At 42.1% G+C, this 25,360-nt stretch overlaps 1 protein-coding gene across 2 annotated transcripts in view; it reads right to left on the reverse strand.

Moving 5' to 3' along the window:
* RASEF (RAS and EF-hand domain containing) overlaps nt 1-17,539 on the reverse strand; it is a 93,885-nt gene extending 76,346 nt beyond the window's left edge. For both annotated transcript variants that reach the window (XM_043453768.1, XM_043453769.1), the window contains exon 1: nt 16,966-17,539. In XM_043453768.1, coding sequence (XP_043309703.1) covers nt 16,966-17,396 — 431 coding nt within the window. In that variant the 5' untranslated portion in view covers nt 17,397-17,539. The remainder of the gene's footprint in view (nt 1-16,965) is intronic.
* Nucleotides 17,540-25,360: the final 7,821 nt, after the last annotated feature.

Below are 25,360 nucleotides of genomic sequence, written 5' to 3' on the forward strand. Positions count from 1 at the left end.
GAACCCATTGCCAAAATAATACACAACAGACTTGATGAAGTATAAATTTCTTACCTTCATGGGGAATTCAATCACTACCATGTCACAATTCAGATTTCAAGTTCAGAGGCAACCCAAGGCAAATATTTTGAAGCAGGTGATGTTTATCTTTTCTACCTCAGTTCCACATTCTCTTTCTGGGGCTTTTCTGTTTTTTTGTTTTTTGTTTTTTTTAATTATTTTTACTTTTCTGGGGTTGTGCTGGGTCTTCACTGCTGCATGCAGGCTTTCTCAAGTTGCAGAGAGTGGGTGCTACCCTCTAGCTGTGATGCATGGGTTTCTCATTGTTGTGGAGCACAGGCTCTAGGGCATGCAGGTTTCAGTAGTTGCATCTAATGGCACTAAAGCATGGGCTCAGTAGTTGTGGCACATGGGCTTAGTTGCTCCATGGCATCGGGGATCCTCCCAGACCAGGGATCAAACCAATGTCCCCTGTATTGAAAGTGGACTCTTAACTGGACCACCAGGGAAGCCCCTTTATCTTTTTAACAGGAATTCTTGACCAAATTCCACACTCTCACTTCTCATTTCTTTATCAGAGTTTAAGACATACCGATCACCCAGGGACCTTGTTAAAGCACAGATGCTTCAGTAAGTCTGTGGTGGGACCTAGTGTCTGCATTGCTAGAGAAGCTCCCAGGGGTGGCCAATGCCCCTGGTCTGAGGCCTCAAGCTGCAGAGAAAAGACATGATTTAAAAATCAGTGTCTGCCAAGCTCCTGGGAGTGGAATAGTGCCTGGTCCTGGGAATCTGAGCATGGAGCTCATCGCTTTCTTATGGTTGAATTTTAGGACCTAGATCTGGTGGAACATTCTGGGCTTCCCTATGCCTCTCGGATTGCACCCCTGTTATTAAGCTACCAACTCAGGGACATGAACTAGTAGTTGGGGACAGTAAAGTAAGAACTGCTCCTACCCTACAGAGTTTTGTACTGTTACTCATTCAAACATCATCTTTGGACTTTGGAGCACAGTGCTTTTCCCACAGTTTATGCAGAAGGGAGGGAGGAGGGAAGGGAATAAAGGAAGGGAGCAGGCAGTTCATTTGCCTGGGGAAGTGTAGCAATGGGAAGTGCTGCTGTGACTTGCCAGACGACTGAGGCTGCTTAAATTCAAGATGTGTCTTCCATGAGGGGCTCAGTGAGGTTACGGACATTTTAATGAGTGAGACTGGAGGGTGAGCATGGAGGGGTAGACACCAGGGTGAATAAACCCTCTTCTCCCAGGGGGTCATCTGGGAGCCATGAACACAAGGAGGCAAAGCCTTTCCTTGGCAGATAGAAAAATGTTAATAAATTTTAAAGCTGCCCCAGAAAATTGGAAGTGTTTAGGCATTTGGAAACAGTACGAGGGGAATATAATGTATGTGGGATTTTTTTTCAGATTTAAACAAATATTTGAAAATTTCGCACATTTTATAAGTTGGAAGCAATAAAAAAGGCTCTCTGATCTCTCCAGAGGTGATTCCCATAAAACAGGGGATCGCAAAAACAGAGTATCCGGAGAACTTTTTTTTAGTAGCTACAATGGTTAATTTTATGTGGCAACTTGGTTAGGCTGCAGTGCTTAAATACTTGGTTATACATGTCTGGATGTTGCTATGAAGGTCCTTTTTAAATTAAATTTATTTTTAATTGAAGGATAATTGCTTCATGAAGGTGTTTTGTACACGAGATTAACATTTCAATCTGTTAAGACTTTGAGTACAGTAGATTACCCTCCAGAATGTGGGCAGGCTTCATCCAATGAGTTGAAGACCTTTAAATGAAGACTGAGTACCCCCAAGGAAGAGGTAACTCTGCCAGCCCACTGCCTTGGGCTGTTGTATCAGCTTGTCTCTAGGGCTCCCGTCTGCTGGTCTACCCTGCAGATTATAGACCTGCCAGCCTCCACACTGGTGTGAGCCAATTCCTCAAAACAAATCCAACCCTGCCCCTCTTGCTCCCCCCACACTCCCCATACTGTCCCCTAGCCACTACATCTTATTGGCTCTATTCCTTTGGTGAAGCCTACTAACACAGTGGCTTATACCACTGTACTTTCACTGGGGTTAATCACATAAACAAATGTACCAGCTTCACAGTGAATATATGCTAGCATTGCTTAAAACAGTTGAATCAAAATTGAATTCAATAAGAACTGAATTATTATTCAGTTGTTGAATAAGAACCTTAATTTTAAATATTACTCAACAGAATAGGTCACTTTTTAATGATCCAAATGCTCACCTACAACATAATATTACAAAAATTCTCATCAGGGTTCATTAGGATTGTAACAGCCTATCTAATAGATCTGTGGACTTTTGTGGACTGATATCTATTCGCCTGATGACAGCTTATTCACTGTAACCTTTCGGCAGACAGGCAATGCATTATCCTTTTCAGTTCAGTTCAGTTCAGTTGCTCAGTCGAATCCTTTTAGACCAATGTAAAACCTCTGGACTCATACACACAGAATCAATCTAACCCCCATTTTTGGCTTGGTGCCTTGCTTTAGTCTCCCATGAAGTTGTACTCACGACTAGGACTGCTCAGACACAGTGCATGTTCCTACAGCATCAATTAGCTCTCCCCTACATTAGTAGGTGAATGATGCAGAACCGGAAGTTGCATTTCCCAGCACGTCAATGCTCTGTGCCCGGGTAACAGCCACCCAATGCAAGCCCATTACCGCAGCTGAAGGCAGCTGGCTGCAAGTGGACATGGTGTTAGACACGATGCCCACTCCCTGGGGTCTTCTTGGCACAAACTGTCCACTTGCTTTCTGCATTTTGTCTTGTCCCCATAACTCAGCAACCACAACCCATATACCTCCATCAATGAAGCTACCTTCACCTAAAAAAATAAACTGCAAAATGCTATACTTTCATTGTTTAAAACATTAACAGTTTTTCTGTATTGATATTCTGGACTGTTGCATGTTTCTACTAGGCATCTACTGTGACTTTTAAAAATTGTGCTATTATTTTATTTTTTTGAGTTTTATGGATGCAAATCTGTATAGATAAGGAGAGACTGGCCCCAACCCTATTTTCTCCCTCACACATCCTTTGTGTGTTTGCAGAACATCAGGTTCTTCTGAAATACAGATACTCTGCTAGAGCAGAAATGCGTGACTATACTTCATTCATTAACATCCCCAATCTAACTATATATGCCAGACTGAAGTACATGCCATGCCAACAGATTGCCAAGGAGGAAAAGAAAACATATCTGGATCACAAACATGAACACTAGTTTATGGCAAGTCCGTTACAAAACATGGCATACGAATGTCTTAAAACATGGATTTTCTTTTTTTTTTGTCTTTAGATATTTATATTGTCAAGTCTGAGAGGAGATCCAGGAATCTGTATTTTTTTTAATTAATTTATTTAATTGGAGGCTAATTACTTTACAATATTGTGGTAATTTTTGCCATACAATGACAAGAATCAGCCTCAGGTGTACATGTGTCTCCCATCCTGAACCCCCCTCCCACCTCCTTCCCTATCCCATCCTTCTGGGCCATCCCAGAGCACTGGCTTTGAGTGCCCCGTTTCATGCATAGAACTTGGACTGGTCACCTATGTCACATATGGTAACATATGTGTTTCAATGCTATTCTATCAAATCATCCCACCTTGCCTTCCCCCAGAGTTCAAAACTCTGTTCTTTATATCTGTGTCTCTTTTCCTGTCTTGCATATAGGGTCGTTGTTACCATCTTTCTAAATTCCATATATATGCTTTAGTACACTGTATTGGTGTTTTTCTTTCTGACTTACTTCACTCTGTATAATAGGCTCCAGTTTCATCCACCTCATTAGAACTGATTCAAATGCATTCTTTTTAATATCTGAGTAATATTCCACTGTGTATATGCATCACAACTTTCTTATCCATTCGTCTGCTGATGGACATCTAGGTTGCTTCCATGTCCTAGCTATTGTAAACAGTACTGTGATGAACACTAGCGTACATGTGTCTCTTTCAATTCTGGTTTCCTTGGTGTGTATACCCAGCAGTGGGATTGCTGAATCATAAAAACATGGAGTTTCTAAGCAAACGTTGGTTGACTCCTCAAGAAGTCTTCCACCTCAGCCAGGGCAGAATGTCACTCTGTTCTACAGAAGCAAGAAGTATGAGGTCACACCAGGAGACAAAACCACAGCCATCATGCCCAAGGAGATGAGCAACAGGCCGGCACCTCCTGCCACAACCTCCCACCACTCCTCCACTTTGGGACCAGGCAGTCACAGGAGGCTTATAGCAGGTGAGACTTCCACCACTGCATCTGGATTCAGAATAAAGAACTGATTTATGCTTGTTTGTTTTCTAACCAGACATTAAAAAAAAAACAAAAAAACAAAAAAACACTCTAGGTTAGAGGCACCATTATAAGAAAATGGTCGCTTGAGCATGCTCCATAATTGTAATGCTCACGAAGGGGTATCATGGCTTAACATTCCCATAAAATGTCCCCCAAAACTAAAATTGAAGAGAGTGGTTGCTTTCAGTATGTGTGGTGGGAAGGAGCACTCAGAATGCATCATTATCACAAATGTTTCTGCTCGGTTACCTAAAAATGACAGGTGTGAGTACATTTAAGGGGCAACCCTTGAGGGAGACTATATTCAGGACTGATCCAAGTAGATATGAGACATAGAGCCTTTGTAGCTATCCAGATCTCTTACCTCTGTAAAAAAAGAAGTTTTACATTCTACATGTTTGCTTTTCTTGTGGTTAAGAAGCATATAACATAAATCTACGTTCTTCACAAACTTTAAGTGTACAGTGTTGTTGCCTACATGCCTATTTTCATGCAGATCTGTAGAGCCTTTTCCATGTTGAAGGACTGAAGTTCCATAACCCACTGAACAGCAGCTCTTCATTTCCTAATCCCCCAGCCCCTGGCAATCACCATTCTACTTTCTAAAAGTTGTCTACTTTAGATACCTCAGATAAGTGGAACTGTACATTATTTGTCCTTCTGTGACTGGCTTACTTCACTCAGCATAGTGTCCTCAGGTCCATCTGGATTATCACATACTGCAGAAATTCCTTCTTTATGTATAGCTGAGTAATTTTCCATTGTAAGTATACACCACATTTTCTTTATTCATTCATCTGTCAATGGGCATGTGAGCTATTTGCACCTGCTGGCTATTGTCACTAGTGCTGCAATGATCACAGGAGTGCGGATATCTCGTCAAGATTCTGATTTCAATTTTTTTGGATATACATGCAGAAATGAGATTGCTGGACCATATGGCAGTTCTATTTGTACTTTTCTGAGGAACCTTCATACCATTTTCCATAGTGGCTGCACCAATTTACATTCCCACCAACAATATACAAGGGTCGCAATTTCTCTACATTCTCACTAGCACTTATAATTTTGTTTTTTTGATAACAGCCAATAAGTGGCAATATTCCATTACAATTAAAAAAAACTTATTTTTAATTGATGGATAATTGATTTACAGTACTGTGCTGGTTTCTATCAAACATCAACATGATCTATTGCAGTTTTGATCTGCATTTCTCTGATGATTAGTGATGAGCACCTTTTCATCCTCACAAAAATCTTTTTTGACTGAAGGACAAAATATTCCAATAATGAAAGGAAATACCACTGTGTTACTAGAAAATATAACCTCTTATCACTAAATTCCCTTATTTTTATTCCATGCCAATTGATTTTTTTTCATGTCTTAAATTTGTGACAAACACTTTCAGCTTCAAATGACGAGAAGGAAAGACATCAGGGTAAAAGGTGTTTTGGACATCTCAGTGCTTTTAGAGCTCAGCCCTCCTCCCCCAGGGACACACTTACAGAGCAGCATAATCAGGAGATAGAAAATACTGCACAGTAACATCTGATAAGCCTGAACCTGGTAACTCAGGAAAGTACAAGAACACGCAAGAACAAAAAAGAGAATAAAGATAGGCTACCTTTGGGTCAAAACACTATCCCACAAACTTGGACAGGGAAGAAGTAGCCATGGCTAAGGTTCTAAGTTAGAACGCCATGGAACCACACGTTCACGTCAACACGACCTTCAAAGCAAAGATGACATCTGACACTTGAACTTACCAGTGCACGTTCTCAGGTAGGAAACAGGGGCTGCAAACTAGGAAAAGTATCTTCCCCACTTTTGCGCTCTGTCCTTCACAGAGAACACAAAATTGGAAATTCCTACATAAAATCTGGATATCTTACCATCCTTTGTAAGTTGGCATCAGTGACAACACCAGGCCTATCTCCTGCATGGCAGCATGTGTGTCTGTACTCCTGGCAGATGATGCAGAGGTGGGTACTGGGCCCCAACTCCATTCCACGGGGCAATGTTACCTGCCTAACCCCGGAGGCCTTGGTGTCTGTGAGCTCCCAGTCCATCACATCAGCCACAGTCCACCAGAGGGACTGAGGAGATAATCTGATCAGAGCCGAGAGTCTCTCTTGTTGGAACTGTAACACTAACACACAAGATAACTGCTCTACTAAAGAGAAGAATAAACTCCCTGAATTTGGTTCATCTGCTTGTTTCCTGACTCCCACTGAGAGCTGGACCCAGACTTTGTGATTTTCCCTCTTCATTACATTCCCTGGTGCCATCACCTCTGGAGAGAGAGCAACTGGCCAAGAAACTCTGATTTTTTGACTGGATACAATTTTAAAGCACCCAGTTTCTAGTGCAGTCCCAGGCACACATGGATTACAAAAGTGTTTTAAATGAAACAGTGAATGAATGACATAGGAAAAAGGCAAGAAGAGTTTCTTCTTTGGGCAAATAACAAAGATGATCCTTAAGACTGAGAGCAATTTAAGTTGAACTTCTTCCACAGTACTGATATTATGCCTTCAATTTATTATTTTTTAATTATTTAATTTATTTTAATTGGAGGCTAATTACAATATTGTAGTAGTTTTTGTCATACACTGACATGAATCAGCCATGGGTGTACACGTGTGCCCCATCCTGAACCCCCCTCCCACCTCCCTCCCCATCCCACCCCGCTGGGTCATCCCAGTGCACCAGCCCTGAGCACCCTGTCTCATGCATTGAACCTGACCTGGCGATCTATTTCACACATGATAATATACATGTTTCAATGCTATTCTCTCAAATCATCCCACCCTCGCCTTCTCCCATAGAGTCCAAAAGCCTGTTGTTTACATCTGTGTCTCTTTTTCTGTCTCGCATATAGGGTTATTGTTACCATCTTTCTAAATTCCACATATATGCGTTAGTATACTGTATTGGTGTTTTTCTTGCTGACTTACTTCAGTCTGTATAATAGGCTCCAGTTTCATCCACCTCATTAGAACTGATTCAAATGCATTCTTTCTAATGGCTGAGTAATATTCCATTGTGTATAGGTACCACAGCTTTCCTATCCATTCATCTGCTGATGGACATCTAGGTTGCTTCCATGCCCTGGCTATTGTAAACAGTGCTGCGATGAACACTGGGGTGCACGTGTCTCTTTCAGTTCTGGTTTCCTCGGTGTGTATGCCCAGCAGTGGGATTGCTGGTTTGTATTATGCCTTCAATTTAAATGACGGACAAGATTGATATGCAATGAAAACCAGGGAAGCTAATGTTTTCCACCTTGTAAAGTTCTTGAGGATTTCAAGTCCTTTTGGAACAGTATTTCTCCCACTTGATAAACATGTAGGCCTTACTAAAGAAAATGTCTCCTATGGATTCTATAGGTGACATAAATGTTGTTTATATCATGTTACTTAACTATGAACAAACATGAACCAGATATAAACTCCTTATCCTTACAGCTCCCAAGCATTTATGTGACCAACACATGTTTGGAAAATCAAGGGAGTAAGAATGAGTAACATTTATTTAACCTGACAAGGGACACTCCACTACTGAAACCACAGCCCCAAAGCCACTAGCATTATGGCCCTGGAAGCCTGCGTGGGGCACTCTCCGGCCACACTCACAGGATCAAAACCCTGTTCCCCAATCACTTTTTGACTGAGAACGCAGACAACCCAGCCCTCTGTGTTGCTGGTCACTTTCAATTTACACGGACACATCATCTACACTAGGCCCACAGCTGTGCCTGCCTCACCAGCCCAAGACAAGGAACAGAGTGGTGTGGATGCCATACAACCCTAAACGCCACAGAGGCAGGTTCTGAAACAGTCAAATCTGTCACGTCACAGTCATCTAGGTGATTCCAAACCGGCTCAACTTAATTTGTTTTATATTATCAGATGATGATAACATAAAATGAAAACAAAACTGTTTAGTCTTCTAAGATTTCCAAGCACACATGTAAAGACCCAAAGGGCCCCCAATTTGAGAAACACTCTTGCCATGAAATGTCTACATTTTGGAGATGTGCCCAGAGGCATTTTTCTGCATTTATTATACTGCATCTCAGCTCCTTTGGGTGTCAGAAACTCCTAGGTATTCAAAAAGGTGAGACAATAAGCTCCTTGAAGATCAGGGTCAGGTCTGCAAGGGAGTCTCTCTAGTGCCTGGGACACTGGCAAGCACATGAATACTGGGGGAATTAGAGAAAGAATGAAAGAAACATGCCTGAGCTACTGCATCTATATGTCTTGCTTTTATAAGGCATATAGACGAAGGCCTCAAGAGTTAAAATTCACCTTTCTCTTTTTATAATTACTCTGACAGAAGCAATTATAATTTTGAAGACCCCACATATTTACCAGTTGAAGCAATGAAACTTTTTTTTTGAGGAACTAATATCAAAGAAATCATACATGTCATTCCGTCATTACAACTTTCCTCTGGGAAACAGTGTTTACTTCCCATTTTAAAACCTGATATGAGACAAAGAGAGTTAGATAGGAGCAGCCCAAATACCCATGATAAATCGTCTCTTCCCATTTCTTCCCTCCAACAATAGACTGCAGTCAGGTACAATTAAGCTTTAACAAGCTATACGGGAAGCAAGAAAGTATCTTGTGTATATCCTCTTAGGAGAAAAATGCAGACATCGGAATCACCTTGGCACCCTAACCTCACCATCATCTAAAGGCTCTGCCATCGGCCTCTATGCTTCCATTCCAGGAAGATTAGCCAAATTTGGCTACTTCTGTTTTACAAATAAAATCAAATCATATAGCCTGGGAAGAAATCCAGAAACAGGTTTTACACATTCAAAGTGATAGGAGTAGCATGACTGAATTTCAACAATGATTTAGGAGAGGAGTAAATGAAAAATTCAGGCTAAAAGACAAGCTAGAGAGAGTCTGTAGTTCTTGGAGAGTAGTCTTCCAATGGTATCCCGTCTCAGGCATTTTACTTAGTACCTACATCATAAGGGCAGAGCAAACAATCTCTCCTCAAAACCTGACAGTAGTGCTTTGAACAGTCAGTGAGAGCTGAGGTTCAGAGCAGCCCCCTGTCCATATGGCCAAAGCTGGCCGTCCTCTAAGGCTGGGAAGGCCAGAATACCTTTCTGGGGCCAGGAGGCCAAAAAGAAACTACCCTGAGATGAAATTCCAATATCAGAACCAGAAGGGGCCACCACCAGCAAGCAGAGATCATAAAAGGTAAGCCACACAGAGACACCTGCCGGGCCCAGGAGTAAGGTTTGGAAGGTTCAATGAAGGGCTGTGGTTGTAACAGACAGGTTTCTCCCACTCAGTAGTAGGGTAATAACACAGATAATTGTGAAGAGAAAAAACAAAAAGCAACAGACAAGCAACAGTTAGAAATAAAGACATATATAATCTATATAGAGACATACAGGCACATAAAATATATAAAATATATGTATTATACACACACACACACACGGGCTTCCCAGGTGGCTCAGTGGTAAAGAATTTGCCTGCCAATGCAGGAGATGCCAGTTTGATCCCTGAGTTGGGAAGACCCCTGGAGAAGGAAATGAAAACTCACCCCAGTATTCTTGCCTGGGAAACCCCATGGACAGAGGAGCCTGGCAGGGCTACAGACTATGGGGTCGCAGAAGAGTCAGATATGACTTAGTGTCTAAACAGAAACAACACCACACACACACACACACACACACACACACACACACACACACACACACACACACACACACACTCTCCCAGTTCTGAATGAAGAAAAGTCAGAAAACCTCTGGAAAGCTTGTGGCTAGCACTGACAGTCCCCAAAGTTAGTGCCAAAGGTAAGCATCACACACAGTCAAAAATATCTCTGAACGTCTTCCAGGACTGAGGTCCAACCCAGTCTGGTACCTCAAGGCTAGAGCAAATCTTTACTTCTGGATGAACACCAGACATGATTGGTCACATGAGTGACAAATATGTTTATCTTTAAACACTACAAACGCCATCCAAAGCACCAGATGCTCACATATGGAAGATACTTTTAAGAGCTGCGCTCAAGCAGAGAAGAGCTAATTTAACTCTCGCACCTCAAGCTGACTCAGGGCCAGAAGCACACTGAGTGGAAAGAGAGGGGAAACTGAGGCACTCTCTAATCAGTCATCTAATCAATCTAATCAATAACTGTCTCTCCATCTGTCTGCTGGTCTCCTGCCTCCAGTCACCCTGCCCTCCTCATGCTGGGTCTCCAGCCCTCTCCCTGGGTTTACCTCTCTCTGGGCATCCCTCTCTCCTCTCCCATTTCCATCTTGCCAAGCATCATATCATGAAGTGGTGAAGTGGGCTTAGGAGGCAACTGCACTGTTACAAAAGAAGATGATCACAGCCCTAAAGTGGACCCCAAGAAAGGGAAATATAAAGAAAAGTATGCCTCTGCCTGCTGTAGCTTTGTCCTACAAGTCAAATGGGATTGGCGTCAGCTGTTGTATTTCCACTCCATTTTAGTTGTCATCCTCATAGTTATACAGACATGCTGAAGCAAACTGTTTTGATGATCCACGTAACAGTTCACATGTGGGTAGTTTTGGTTCTTCTCAATTAAATTTCTTGTTTCTAAATCATTCGACAAAAGACTTCTTCAACACTGTGCATGTAGAAAGGGCACAGACCATGTGAAACAACTGACCACGTGGGTATAATTTTGGTGCCTGAACAAATCCCAGCCTAACCCTGTCTGGCAGGTCATCAGCTGTGCAAAACCCTATTACACCAGAGGCACCCACTCTGGGTCTGCTCTAAATACTGTGGCAATACAGTCATCAAGACAGATGGTACTGGCACAAAGACAGAAATATAGATCAGTGGGACAAAACAGAAAGCCCAGAGATAAATCCACGTACCTATGGACACATGATCTTTGACAAAGGAGGCAAGGATATACCATGGAAAAAAGACAACCTCTTTAACAAGTGGTGCTGGGAAAACTGGTCAACCACTTGTAGAAGAATGAAACTAGAACACTTTCTAACACCATACACAAAAATAAACTCAAAATGGATTAAAGATCTAAATATAAGACCAGAAACTATAAAACTCCTAGAGGAGAACATAGGCAAAACACTCTCCGACATAAATCACAGCAAGATCCTCTGTGACCCACCTCCCAGAATATTGGAAATAAAAGCAAAACTAAACAAATGGGACCTAATGAAACTTAAAAGCTTTTGCACTACAAAGGAAACTATAAGTAAGGTGAAAAGACAGCCCTCAGATTGGGAGAAAATAATAGCAAATGAAGAAACAGACAAAGGATTAATCTCAAAAATATACAAGCAACTCCTGCAGCTCAATTCCAGAAAAATAAATGACCCAATCAAAAAATGGGCCAAAGAACTAAACAGACATTTCTCCAAAGAAGACATACAGATGGTTAACAAACACATGAAAAGATGCTCAACATCACTCATTATTAGAGAAATGCAAATCAAAACCACAATGAGGTACCATTACACGCCAGTCAGGATGGCCGCTATCCAAAAGTCTACAAGCAATAAATGCTGGAGAGGGTGTGGAGAAAAGGGAACCCTCTTACACTGTTGGTGGGAATGCAAACTAGTACAGCCACTATGGAGAACAGTGTGGAGATTCCTTAAAAAACTGGAAATAGAACTGCCATATGACCCAGCAATCCCACTTCTGGGCATACACTCTGAGGAAACCAGATCTGAAAGAGACACGTGCACCCCAATGTTCATGGCAGCACTGTTTATAATAGCCAGGACATGGAAGCAACCTAGATGCCCATCAGCAGATGAATGGATAAGGAAGCTGTGGTACATATACACCATGGAATATTACTCAACCATTAAAAAGAATTCATTTGAATCAGTTCTAATGAGATGGATGAAACTGGAGCCCATTATACAGAGTGAAGTAAGCCAGAAAGATAAAGACCAATACAGTATACTAACGCATATATGTGGAATTTAAAAAGATGGTAACGATAACCCTATATGCAAAACAGAAAAAGAGACACAGATGTACAGAACAGATTTTAGACTCTGTGGGAGAAGGTGAGGGTGGGATGTTCAGAGAGAACAGCATTGAAACAAGTACACTATCAAGGGTGAAACAGATCACCAGCCCAGGTTGGTTGAATGAGACAGGTGCTCAGGGCTGGTGCACTGCGAAGACCCAGGGGGATGGGATGGAGAGGGAGGTGGGAGGGGGGATCGGGATGGGGAACACATGTAAATCCATGGCTGATTCATGTCACTGTATGGCAAAAACCACTACAATATTGTAAAGTAATTAGCCTCTAACAAATAAAAATAAATGAAAAAAAAAGAATACTTGATTTAAACAAACAGAAAAAATAAAATAAAATAAAATCATTGGTCTATAGGCATTTTAGGTAAAATGCACTTAAATTGAATGAGAGTTAAATAAAATTAAAAATTCTTACTGCTTCATTAAAGATATGCTTCTACTGATGGCTGATTCATGTTGAGGTTTGACAGAAAACAGCAAAATTCTATAAAGCCATTATCCCTCAATTAAAAAATAAATTAATTAAAAAAGATTAAAAAATAAAAATAAAATAAAAAGATGGTAACGATAACCCTATATGCAAAACAGAAAAAGAGACACAGATGTACACAACAGACTTTCAGACTCTGTGGGAGAAGACAAGGGTGGGATATTCTGAGAGAACAGCATTGAAACAAGTATACTATCAAGGGTGAAACAGATCACCAGCCCAGGTTGGATGCATGGACAGGTGCTCAGGGCTGGTGCACTGGGAAGACCTAAAGGGATGGGATGGAGAGGGAGGCGGGAGTGGGGACCGGGATGGGGAACACATGTAAATCCATGGCTGATTCATGTCAATGTACGGCAAAAACCACTACAATATTGTAAAGTAATTAGCCTCCAACGAATAAAAATAAATGAAAAAAAATAGAAAAAAAAATAATACTATGGCAAAACTTGTGCCAACAAGTTGCAAAACAACTGCCAAAACTCGTGCCTGTACACAAGTCCACTGTGGTTCTGGTGCCAGCTGAACCCTCGTGCTTCTGTTTATGAGAATGTGGGGTTCTAAATTATTAAAGTTAATCAGTCCACAAATGACACTCAAAATTTCTACAGATGGAACTGAGAACACTCTGAAAAGTTCTGGCTCTGACTAGACAAGAGAGATGAATTCCTGCCATGCCCCCTCCTCGGTCAAATGGTCAATGCATGCACGCACGCACACACACACACACGTGTGCGCACCTTGTATCCTTCTCCCCTTGCCAATCTCTGGACATATGAGCTCTCATCAGGAACTTGCAAATACAGGGAGGGAACCAACAAAAGAAATGAAGAGAATGCATACAAAATGAACTAACTGCATTCTCTGGATATGAAGCAAGGAATTAAAGAACACTGAACAAATATTTATTGAGTACCCACTGTGTAAAAACCTTCCTTTCACCAAGATAATGCCTGTGGCCCCAGAAATTGGCTCCACTAGGTGGTTACAAGTCTGCTCTCTATTTCTCCCCAGACATTCTCTCCCCACTTCATGAATTTTTCTTGGCCTGATGCAATCCTCCTTCTGGAATTCTCTTACATAACTACACTGCCTTGCCCATTCTGGTTTCACCTGCCGGCTGACCTTCTCCCAGCTTACCAGGAAGTGGCAATGGCCCATCCCAACCCTCTGGACCATTGACATATGTCCATCTCAGGTTAACAGGTCACGTGGCTACTCAGGACGCTTCCCTCCCCAGGCTTCAAGACAAGGACTCCCTCAGTTTTCTAAGAGAAAACCAACTGATGAGGGTATTAACACATATTCCAGAGACCATTTTTATTCTTTCACAGTACAAATTATTTTTCTCTAATATCACAATTATCAATGACTGAGGAGTTTAACCCAAATTTGCTTAACATTTTGATCTAAGAGCTTGAATGATCTTTGAAATGGAAATCACCACCACCAGCTTTGCCTCTATAGGAGCCAAACATTCTTATATCTGATATCTGTTCTCAAATTGTACATGAATACTCCCCAAAGACAAGCATGGGACAGGGTGCCATCCAGAGGAAGATGGAGTGCCAGGAGGGAAATTAAAGCACCAGGCGAAATGGCACACCTTCCCAGAGACAGTTTTTTCTCTGGAAGAAAATATAATATTTTATGTTAAACCAAGTCCCAAGATATTATACAGTAAAATGAACAAATGCATGACTTCTCTTTTGATATAAAAATTCAAAACTTCAAAGAAAGTTCCTGCTTGCTGGCAGTCTATTGGGCTATGCCCACAATTCGTAGCGTGCTAAGTCGCTTCAGTCACGTCTGACTCTTTGCAACCCTTTGGACTGTAGCCTGCCAGGCTCCTCTGTCCATGGGATTCTCTAGGCAGTTATACTTGAGTGGTTGCCATGCCCTCCTCCAGGAGATATTCCCGACCCAGGGATCCAACCCCAGTCTTGTGCAACTCCTACACTGCAGACGGATTCTTAACCACTGAGCCACCGGGGAAGCCCACAATACATGGAGTTTCCTGCAAATAATTTTTCCGCTTTTACGTGCCCTCTAAGGAAATTTTTGAGAAACATTTTACTCACACTATGAACTTCCTGAGGGCATGAACCACAGTCTCCTGCTCTTTGTCTCCAAGGACCTAGGACAGTACCTAAGACAGTGGTTGGCACAAAGGAGGCACTCAATAATGTTTGCAGAATTAATTTGGCTAAAATAATGACAATGGCATTGTCAATAACAATAGATTTTTATCAAGTTTGGATGGGAGAAAGAGAAGGTGAATAGCTATGTGAGGAAGTGGAATAGAAGGAACCCAATTTACCCAAACAGCTAATGGCTGCCATAGAAACAATCAGATGAAGCGACTCAGTTTAGTTCTTCAACAAGTACAGGAAGGCAAATATTGTACTTGTTAATCTCACAGAAGGTGGGGGTGGGGCTTAGGACACAAGACTATCAGGTGACACTGGTGCCATTAAATTTAATAGGTTCTCAAGAATTGGAAAGGCACTGTGATAAGAATAATGCCACCAATAATATTAAGTCCTGGTTGTATGCTGACCTTAACAAAATAATTTTGATCATTTAGAGGCTGAGTCAAATATCTGCTGCTGAGACTTGACAACTCTGAAAAGTAGTTTGGTGTGTGCGTGTGTGTGTACAAAATATGGTGTGGGTGTACCTTTTCTTATTCTTAATATTGTTACCTTTTTTACCTAGCTGGACCCAAACCAAGTTACAGATGGAAGCTGATTCAAAGTATATATATATATATATATATATATATATATTTTTTTTTTTAATTCAAAGATTTTTTTTAACTTCCCTGAATGGAGACACTGCATTTTCACTCATTTGTACATAATGGGAAAGATGGGTATCACACCCACTTTCTCTACACAATCCCTCTTATACTGCAGTGAGTCACTTTCCATGCCCAGTATTGCCTGAACTTTTCAAACTGGAGGGAGAAGGAGCTGGGCGGGGGAGGAAGTGAGAACTCCTAGCCCTGCAGGTGTAAGCTGTGAACGGGTGAGCCAGGTCACTGCTGCCTTCCAGGGCTATTTCCTTTTCTCTGTCTTCTTCTCAGATATGTGAACTGCCAACCAAAATGATGCCTTTCAGATCTTCCCAACAATGACAGCCAGAGACCCATACAATTTCAATGAAAATCCAGAAAGCAGAAAAACATTTTATAGTAGTAAGATGTTTGTAGCGCCCGAGGAAGATGTGAGAATGACTCAAGACATACAATGACTCCAAGCAGAGACAGATGCAAATTAATCTCAATAAAACCTGAGTATCTTTCCCACCAAGTCCTGAATCTGCAGGCATCCCCCTTTTGCCTGAAAAGTAACTTGATCCTGTGCAATTTCTGTCAGAGCCACAAGAGTAGCTTATTGTGTGATTATATCATTTTATTCTGTGGTATAAAAAGTGGGAGTTTTTCAGTTCACAACATCCGGGATCAAATACTGCTCTTTCAGCAACTGGACAAGTCCCTTAACGTCTTTAGGTTGAAATTGCTCCATCAATTAAAAGATAAGAAAGTCCACACCCAAAGTTATTCTGAATATTAAACGAATGAACTTGTAAAATGCTCAGCATGCAGCAGCGATGAATATTTGTGTGCATCAAAATAAATGCACACCAAGGTTTTGTTTTCTACGTAGCAGGAGAAAATACCAAAAACTATTATAGAGAATGCCAAATTGGCTAGCGGCCCGGGTCACCGCTCTGGGTTGCCCTTGCGGGTGCAACCTGGATGCCAGGAGTAGGAGACGATATAATCAAGTCGCTGAGGTTTGGGGAGCACTCCTAAACCAGTGTCCCGGAAGATCTCCGGACGCTGTGGGTTACACTCTGGCCTGTGTAACTAACAAAGTGCCCTTTGCAGCTGAGCGGATTCTCGTTCGTTAAAGGGTCTCATCTGGGAAAAGTTAAAATGAATCAATAAATGGAGACAAGAGAGAGCCTGAGGATCCACGGGGTCTGCACACTCCGAAGGTAACGGGGAGAGATGGCAGGGTCCCGGGAAGGACAGGAAACACCACCACCACCTCCAGCCCTCCAAACCACACTCTACCTGGGGATGAACTTGACCTCGTCCCCGAGTCGCTCCTGGAAGTCCTGCCAAGCCTGGCCGGAGCTCGCCGGGTCCCAGGGAGGGGCCAGAGCCGCCGCCGCGACCTCGTCGCCCTCGTCCTGCTCGCCTGACCCGGGGTCGGACCCCACCCGGGCCGCGGCGGGCGCGGGCTCCCGCGGTCCCCAGCGCCGGGGCGGACCCCCGCGGCGGGCCCCGCGAAAGCCGCGCGCGAAGTCCTGGAAGGTGATGGCACCGTCGCGATCGGCGTCAAGCCGCTGGAACACGGCCTCGGCGTCGGCCGGCCGCACGCGCAACTCCGCGCACAACGCGCGGAACTCCTCACGCTCCAGGCGCCCGGAGCGGTTCGCGTCGCAGGCGGCGAAGACGGAGCGCAGCCGAGCCAGCTCCTCCAGGTCCCCATCCGCCTCCATCCCGCTCGCGAGGGCTCCGGGGCCCGTGGCCCACCTCGGCTGCGGCAACGGCGGGGAGTCCGGGGCCACCTGCTGCCGCCGGGAGCTGAGGCGAGTTCGGCGAGTCGGGCAGGTTAGGCCACTGGCGCGGACGTCGGGGCGGGGCGAAGCGCCTGAGTGGGTCGGTACTGTGCGCTCCGACGCGGCTTCGCGCGCCGACCTGAGCCGGCTCTGCCAGTCCCAGAGCTGTGCGAACGCGCCTCTGGCCACTCTTGGCCCGCTCAGCAGCGCCTGCCGCGACTGAGAGCCCTGCGCGGCCGCACGCACTGGCACGAGAGCGCCCGGCTCCGCCCCGCCAGGGAGGAGGAGCGCCCGGCTCCAGTTCCCACGCTTTGGTGTGCGGTGCTCTGGAGCCTGGGTTTGGGGCTCTTGGAGTTGGGGGACCCGGTTGGAACTGGGGAGAGGCAGTAGCGTTGCCAGGCCCTTAGCGTAAACAGTGTTTGCTCGGGTAAATGGAGCGCTGGTATGAGGAGCTAACTACTGGATAGAAAGAGGAAAGGAAAGTTAGGGGTAGGATTGCAAATTAGTTAACGTTATGTGTATCTTACTATTTTCTGATTCTGGAAAATCGGTAAACATCTGCATATCCCAAACCAAAGTGTGAGATTTACCAGAAGACCCCGTTCTCTGATGTTACGGGCTTTCTTTTTAAAAAACATTTATTTTTGACTGCGCTGGGTCTTCGTTGCTGTGTGCTGGCTTTCTTGCCAGGAGATGGGGGTTTCTCATTGCCCTGGCTGCTCTTCTTGCGGAGAACGGGCTCTAGGATGGAGGCTTAGTTGCCCTGTGCATGTGGGATCTTCCTGGACCAGGCATGGAACCCGTGCCTTGGCAGGCGGCTTCTCAACCACCGGGCCACCAGGGAAGTCCCATGGCCTTTCTTTAATGCATGTCGGTCCAACGTTGTGGTCCAACTTAATGCACATTAGGAATCACATAGATCTTCCAGATCCTCAAATCCAAGTAATTTTTCTCAGTCCTTGTCTCCTCAACCTGAGAGAAAATTAATAACCAAAATCTTTCAGGCAGCAATATTTAAACAAGGACTGAGCTATTAATAGCTTTTTTTTCTTTAAACAAATCTTATGTAAATTAGGCAGTTGTATGTTATCCTTTGATCTTAAACATTTATTTCAACAGTACTATTATGTCTTTGATATTGGCTGCTTCCTGGGTATCAGATCTTTAAAACTCATCTATTTTTATCCTTTTAAAAAAATCTTGTCTTATTTCTGAGAGACCCTCACTTTGTCATATGACTTATGTGTATGTTTCCTTTATGTGTATGTTTTCTCACAGCCTGTGAAAATGCATTTGGATAATTTTTACTTTATTCATATAAAGTCCCTCCACTCTTAAGACTTTCTTTTATTTACTTTCACTTCTTTTAGTTATGACTCTGTAGTTAATTTCTTTTCATTCTCAGTTCAGTTCAGTCACTCATTCGTGTCCAACTCTTTGCGACCCCACGGACTGCAGCATGCCAGGCTTCCCTGTCCATCACCAACTCCCGGAGTTTACTCAAACTCATGTCCACTGAGTCAGTGATGCTATAACCATCTCATCCTCTGTCATCCCTTTCTCCTCCTGCCTTCAATCTTTCCCAGCATCAGTGTCTTTTCCAATTAGTCAGTTCTTCGCATCAGGTGGCCAAAATATTGGAGTTTCAGCTTCAGCATCAGTCCTTCCAATGAATATTCAGGACTGATTTCCTTTAGGATGGACTGGGTGGATCTCGTTGCAGTACAAGGGACTCTCAAGAGTCTTCTCCAACACCACAGTTCAAAAGCATCAATTCTTCGGCACTCAGCTTTCTTTATAGTCCAACTCTCACATCCATACATGGATGTGAGAGCTACTGGAAAAACCGTAGCTTTGACTAGACAGACCTTTGTTGGCAAAGTAATGTCTCTGCTTTTTAATATGCTATCTAGGTTGGTCATAACTTTTCTTCCAAGGAGTAAGTGTCTTTTAATTTCATGGGTGCAATCACCATCTGCAGTGATTTTGGAGCCCCCCAAAATAAAGTCTGTCACTGTTTCCACTGTTTCCCCATCAATTTGCCATGAAGTGATGGGATCAGATGCCATGATCTTCGTTTTCTGAATGCTGAGTTTTAAGCCAACTTTTTCACTCTCCTCTTTCACTTTGATCAAGAGGCTCTTTAGTTCTTCTTCACTTTCTGCCATAAGGGTGGTGTCATCTGCATATCTGAGGTTATTGATATTTCTCCTGGCAATCTTGATTCCAGCTCGTGCTTCCTCCAACCCAGTGTTTCTCATGATGTACTCTGAGTATAAGTTAAGTAAGCAGGGTGACAATATACAGTCTTGACATGCTCCTTTCCCGATTTGGAACCAGTGTTGTTCCATGTCCAGTTCTAACTGTTGCTTCTTGACCTGCATACAGATTTCTCAGGAGGCAGGTCAGGTGGTCTGGTATTCCCATCCTTTGAAGCATTTTCCACAGTTTGTTGTGATTCCACATAGTCAAAGGCTTTGGCTTAGTCAATAAAGCAGAAGTAGATGCTTTTCTGGATTCTCTTGCTTTTTCGATGATCCAGCAGATGTTGGCAATTTGATCTCTGGTTCTTCTGCCTTTTCATTTTCTTTTCTTTTCATTCTGGATTCTCTTTATTCTTATCACTTTGATTGTTTTCAATATAATAAAAATAGAGAATTTGACTGACACTTCCTCAAGCAGATGTTCTTAAACAGAAAGTTAAGTGCTAAACATCTGAGGAACTGTTTCTTCTTGAATAGTACAATAGATAAAGTCAACTCACAACATCTGTCAAGCTGTAATTACCACTGATAATTGCCATCTGTAAATTTAACTGGTAAATTGCGTGTGCATGCATTGCTTCAGTCGTGTCTGACTCTGTGCGACCCTATAGACTGTAGCCCGCCAGGCTCCTCTGTCCATGGGATTCTCCAGGCAAGAATACTGGAGTGGGTGGCCATGCCCTCCTATAGGGGATCTTTCTGACCCAGGGATCAAACCTGCATCTCTTAAGTCTCCTGCATTGGCAGGCAGATTCTTAACCACTAGTGCCACCTGAGAGGCGTTCCATTAGAAGCCCTGGCCTTAGCAATCTAATCACTAAGTGAATATAGTTCTATACAAGTATATGGTAGTACACTGAAATGAGTTTTATTGTTAGTTCAATATAGATTGTTATTGATTTTGAGTTTATGTGCTTTCTTGCTTATTCTAAAGGTTGATATTTTTTTCCCTGTTAAGAAATGGCTAGCTTGGTAATGACTTTAAAGCTTTATAAATATACCTAAGTTGAATGTTTGAAATATTATCATTATCCTGTTAAATAAATATCTGTATTTTTCAAAATAGATAAGTTAATGATCTTTTTTACTGCTTAGGCAGAAGTCTTTTTTAAAGACTGTTCATGCAACTTCCTTCCTTACCTCACTCTGATCTTGGCAGTCAGTTCTGAATTCTTGTATTCTTTGTCCTGTTCTGTCCTTCCAGTTAACCCCTTCATTGAAAAGTCATCAAGAAACAGGGATTATTACAAGTGTGTACATCGTCTCATTTCCACTGATTCAAATCTATTCCAGACCTACTATAACAGTTATCCCTCACGACATAACAGCACAACAAACACCTAGTAATTTAAAATATCAGCCATTTTATTTGTTCATAATTTTATTGCCCTCAACTTGAGCAGGGCTTCAGTGTAGGTGGTTTTACTGCTGGCCTGCCTAGAATCATGTAGTCCTGGTAGGTTTACCATGATTGCATGGTCTTTGAGTGCCTCATTCATATGTCTGAAGTTGGTGCTGGCTATTAGCTGGACATACGTCTGCAGGAGGCTGGCTCCAGCTTTGTCACATGGTGGCAGTGTCTTAAGAGGGTTAAGTCCCAATGCACAACTGCTTTTCAAGCCTCAGCTTGTATCATGTTTGTTGATATTCCATTGATCAAAACTAGTCACATGGCCAAGCCCTAAGTCATTAGAGGAGGAAATTATACAAGGTCATGGGGGCAGGGAGATGTACTTTATCAGGGGCCTTACTATAACAATATACCATGCCCAGCCTCTGATACATTCTCTCAGGCTCTTGTCCTGCTGGTCTCTCTCTTCATTCTATTGGGTTGACCAAAAAGTTTGTTCAGGTTTTTGTAAGATATTATGGAAAAACCCAAACGACCTTTTTGGCCAACCCAGTACAAACACAGAGGGACAGTCCTTCTAAAATGCCAGTTATTCTGTATTCTGGAGCTCACTGGTTCTGAATTAGTGATAATTTTGTTCTCCAGGAAACATTTGGCAATATTTGGAGATATTTTTGGTTGTCGCAATTCAAAATGTGGGAGATCCAGCTAGTATCTAGTAGGTAGGGGCCAGGGATGCTGCTAAACATCCTAGGATGCACAGGCTCAGCCACCCATAACAAAAAAATAATCTGGTTGAAAATATCAGTAGTCCTGAGGTTGAGAAAGCCTGCACCCTAGCTCATCAACCCCTAGAAGGGGTTCTCCCAATAAAAAGAGAATCCAAGGTAATCTCTTCATCTGGACATTCCAAATCCTCTACAATCTGGCCCCTTACATAGCCAAACATCTTTCCCTTTAATCTCCATCAGGGCTCCTACTGTCCCCTAGATATGCCACACTTGATCATAAGATTAACTTAATAGATTCTCATTGTCATGACAAAATGAAAATATCAAACACCTTTTAGTTTTTTTCTCTTCCGCCAAATCAAACCATATCTCAGCCTCAGGGGAAGGGTTGGATCCTGCTTTTCCTACCAGAGTTTCTATAGTATCATTGTGACCTGTCACTTATAAGGACGCTGATGAGCATGTATTATGTCAGCTCAGGCCACAGAAATGCTTTTTCCTTTTCTTTTTAGTCTTTTTCACAGTTTTATTTTTCATTTTAAAACTGATTCATCTGGAATTTATTTTGTGTCAGGTGTGAATTGTAGGTTCAACTTGGTTGTTTCCTGACTTTCTACCTAGTTTATTTCTACACTGTTTATTTAACAATCTCTTATTCATGGATTTAAATACCATCTTTAGCATATACTAAATTCCTGTACATATTGGAGTTTGTTTCTAGACTTTCTAGTCCATTTGTTGAGGAATCATTCACATCTTGAGCTTATAAAAAGATTCCTAAAGGAGCCCTATTGAGTTGCCTTTTGTATTTTTAAGTGTTTAAAGTACCTCACGAGGTACTTAGGAATGCTTTTGAATATTTCTAGCAATATACTCAGGGGAAGGCAAAGGTTATATAATCTGTCTCTCTTTTTTTTTTTTTTTTTTAAGAATTAGGGGAAAGAGAGGAGAAGAAAGAAATAGGAGGTATTTCTTTTCAGTTTTAGTGTCCAGAAACCACTAGTGAGGAATTGGAGATAACAGAGCAGCCTTTGAAAGCCAGTGAATTGGTAGGTAAGGAGAGCTTGCTTGTAGCTATCAGCACGACTTTTTAGAAAGATCATCTTGCTTTGTGGCTGCTCAAGGATTTTAAAAATCAGAGATAATCTTGTTAGAGCATGTTTCTCAAAAGAGTGAAAGATACTATTGTGATCAAATACGTTTCTAAAACACAAATACATTTGGAAAAGAATCCTACCATATCCCTTCTAAGATAAAGAATGCCGTTTATACTTGTTTAATATTTCCTAAATGTATTGACTATGGAAGCTTTTAGGTTTGGGTTTTTTTTTTTTTTCAATTTCTGTTGGCTAGCCACAGAATTAGTGCTCTTGAGAACATACTTTGGGAAATCTCATGATAGACAATGGCAAGCATAATGAGTCATGAGAAATTATCCTTTGCCACTACATCCTAAATAGACCCAGCTTCCTATAACAGGGAATGAGCACTACCCCTTAACCTCTTTTTCACCCAGTAAATGGGAGAGGCTTTTGTTGGAAGCCTGTTGTAATCGACCTGCAAGAACTCCTTGCGGGTACAAGACCCTTCCTCAGAGCTTGACTTAACTCTGAAGTTACTCTGCCCCAGAAAGATCTGATAAGCCTATTAAGATGGAACTAGATATCCAAGTAATGGCATACCATTGAGGGGCCAATTAGTAGGTTTAGGAACTCTCCTAAACAAACATAGGCCTGCAAGAACTTCTGTTTTCACATGAGTATCTACTCAAGGCTTCCTATTCCTAAGGAAGTCATAAGGGAATTCTGAAAAGTTTACAAAGACTGTGTCAGCAAGTTTACAACACAGTGATTTACTCAAATTTACTCAAAGTGTAAAGAGTAAGTGTGGACTCATATCCCACTGTGGTCTTAATTTGCATTTCCCTGATGGCTACTGATGTACACTTTTCATATGCTTAGCCTATTCTTGTATCTTCTTGAAGGGAATGTCTGTTCAAATTATGTGCCCATTTTTTTATTGAGCTGCCATCCTAATAAGTTGTGAGCATTCCTCATATATTCTAGAAATAGGTCTTCTGTCATCTCTATACTTTGAAATTTTTCTCCCATTCTATACTTTGCCTTTTTCTTTTCTTACTGGTGTCTTTTGAAGAGCCCATGGATTTAGTTTTGATGAAATCCAACTTAATGTTTTATTTTATGGTTTATATTTTTGTGACCCACCTAGGAAGTCTCTGTCTACCCAGAGTTGCAAAGATATTCCTTCTGTTTTTTCTTTTTTCTAGAAATAAAGATTTGTCATTTGCTATGACACCACACTTATGGCAGAAAGTGAAGAAAAACTAAAGAGCCTCTTGATCAAAGTGAAAAAGGAGAGTGAAAAAGTTGGCTTAAAACTGAGCATTCACAAAAATAAACTCAAAATGGATTAAAGATCTAAATGTAAGACCATAAACTATAAAACTCCTAGAGGAGAACATAGGCAAAACACTATCTGACATAAATCACAGCAAGATCCTCTATGACCCACCTCCCAGAATATTAGAAACAAAAGCAAAAATAAACAACAAATGGGACCTAATGAAACTTAAAAGCTTTTGCACAACAAAGGAAACTACAAGCAAGGTGAAAAGACAGCCCTCAGATTGGGAGAAAATAATAGCAAACGAAGCAACAGACAAAGGATTAATCTCAAAAATATACAAGCAACTCCTGCAGCTCAACTCCAGAAAAATAAATGACCCAATCAAAAAATGGGTCAAAGAACTAAACAGACATTTCTCCAAAGAAGACACACAGATGGCTAAAAAACACATGAAAAGATGCTCAACATCACTCATTATCAGAGAAATGCAAATCAAAACCACAATGAGGTACCATTACATGCCAGTCAGGATGACTGCTATCCAAAAGTCTACAAGCAATAAATGCTGGAGAGGGTGTGGAGAAAAGGGAACCCTCTTACACTGTTGGTGGGAATGCAAACTAGTACAGCCACTATGGAGAACAGTGTGGAGATTTCTTAAAAAAATGGAAATAGAACTGCCATATGACCCAGCAATCCCACTTCTGGTCATACACACTGAGGAAACCAGATCTGAAAGAGACACGTGCACCCCAATGTTCATCGCAGCACTGTTTATAATAGCCAGGACATGGAAGCAACCTAGATGCCCATCACCAGACGAATGGATAAAGAAGCTATGGTACATACACACCATGGAATATTACTCAGCCATTAAAAAGAATTAATTTGAATTCAGTTCTGAATGAGGTGGATGGAAAACTGGAGCCCATTTATACAGAGTGAAGTAAGCCAGAAAGATAAAGACCATTACAGGTATACTAACACATATATTATGGAATTTAGAAAAGATGGTAATGACAACCCTATATGCAAACAGAAAAAGAGACACAGAAGTACAGAACAGACTTTTGAACTCTGTGGGAGAAGGTGAGGGAGGGATGTTTCGAAAGAACAGCATGTATATTATCTATGGTGAAACAGGTCACCAGCCCAGGTGGGATGCATGAGACAAGTGCTCGGGCCTGGTGC

Source organism: Cervus canadensis, chromosome 30 (assembly GCF_019320065.1).
Source record: "Cervus canadensis isolate Bull #8, Minnesota chromosome 30, ASM1932006v1, whole genome shotgun sequence".
Taxonomy (NCBI): domain Eukaryota; kingdom Metazoa; phylum Chordata; class Mammalia; order Artiodactyla; family Cervidae; genus Cervus; species Cervus canadensis.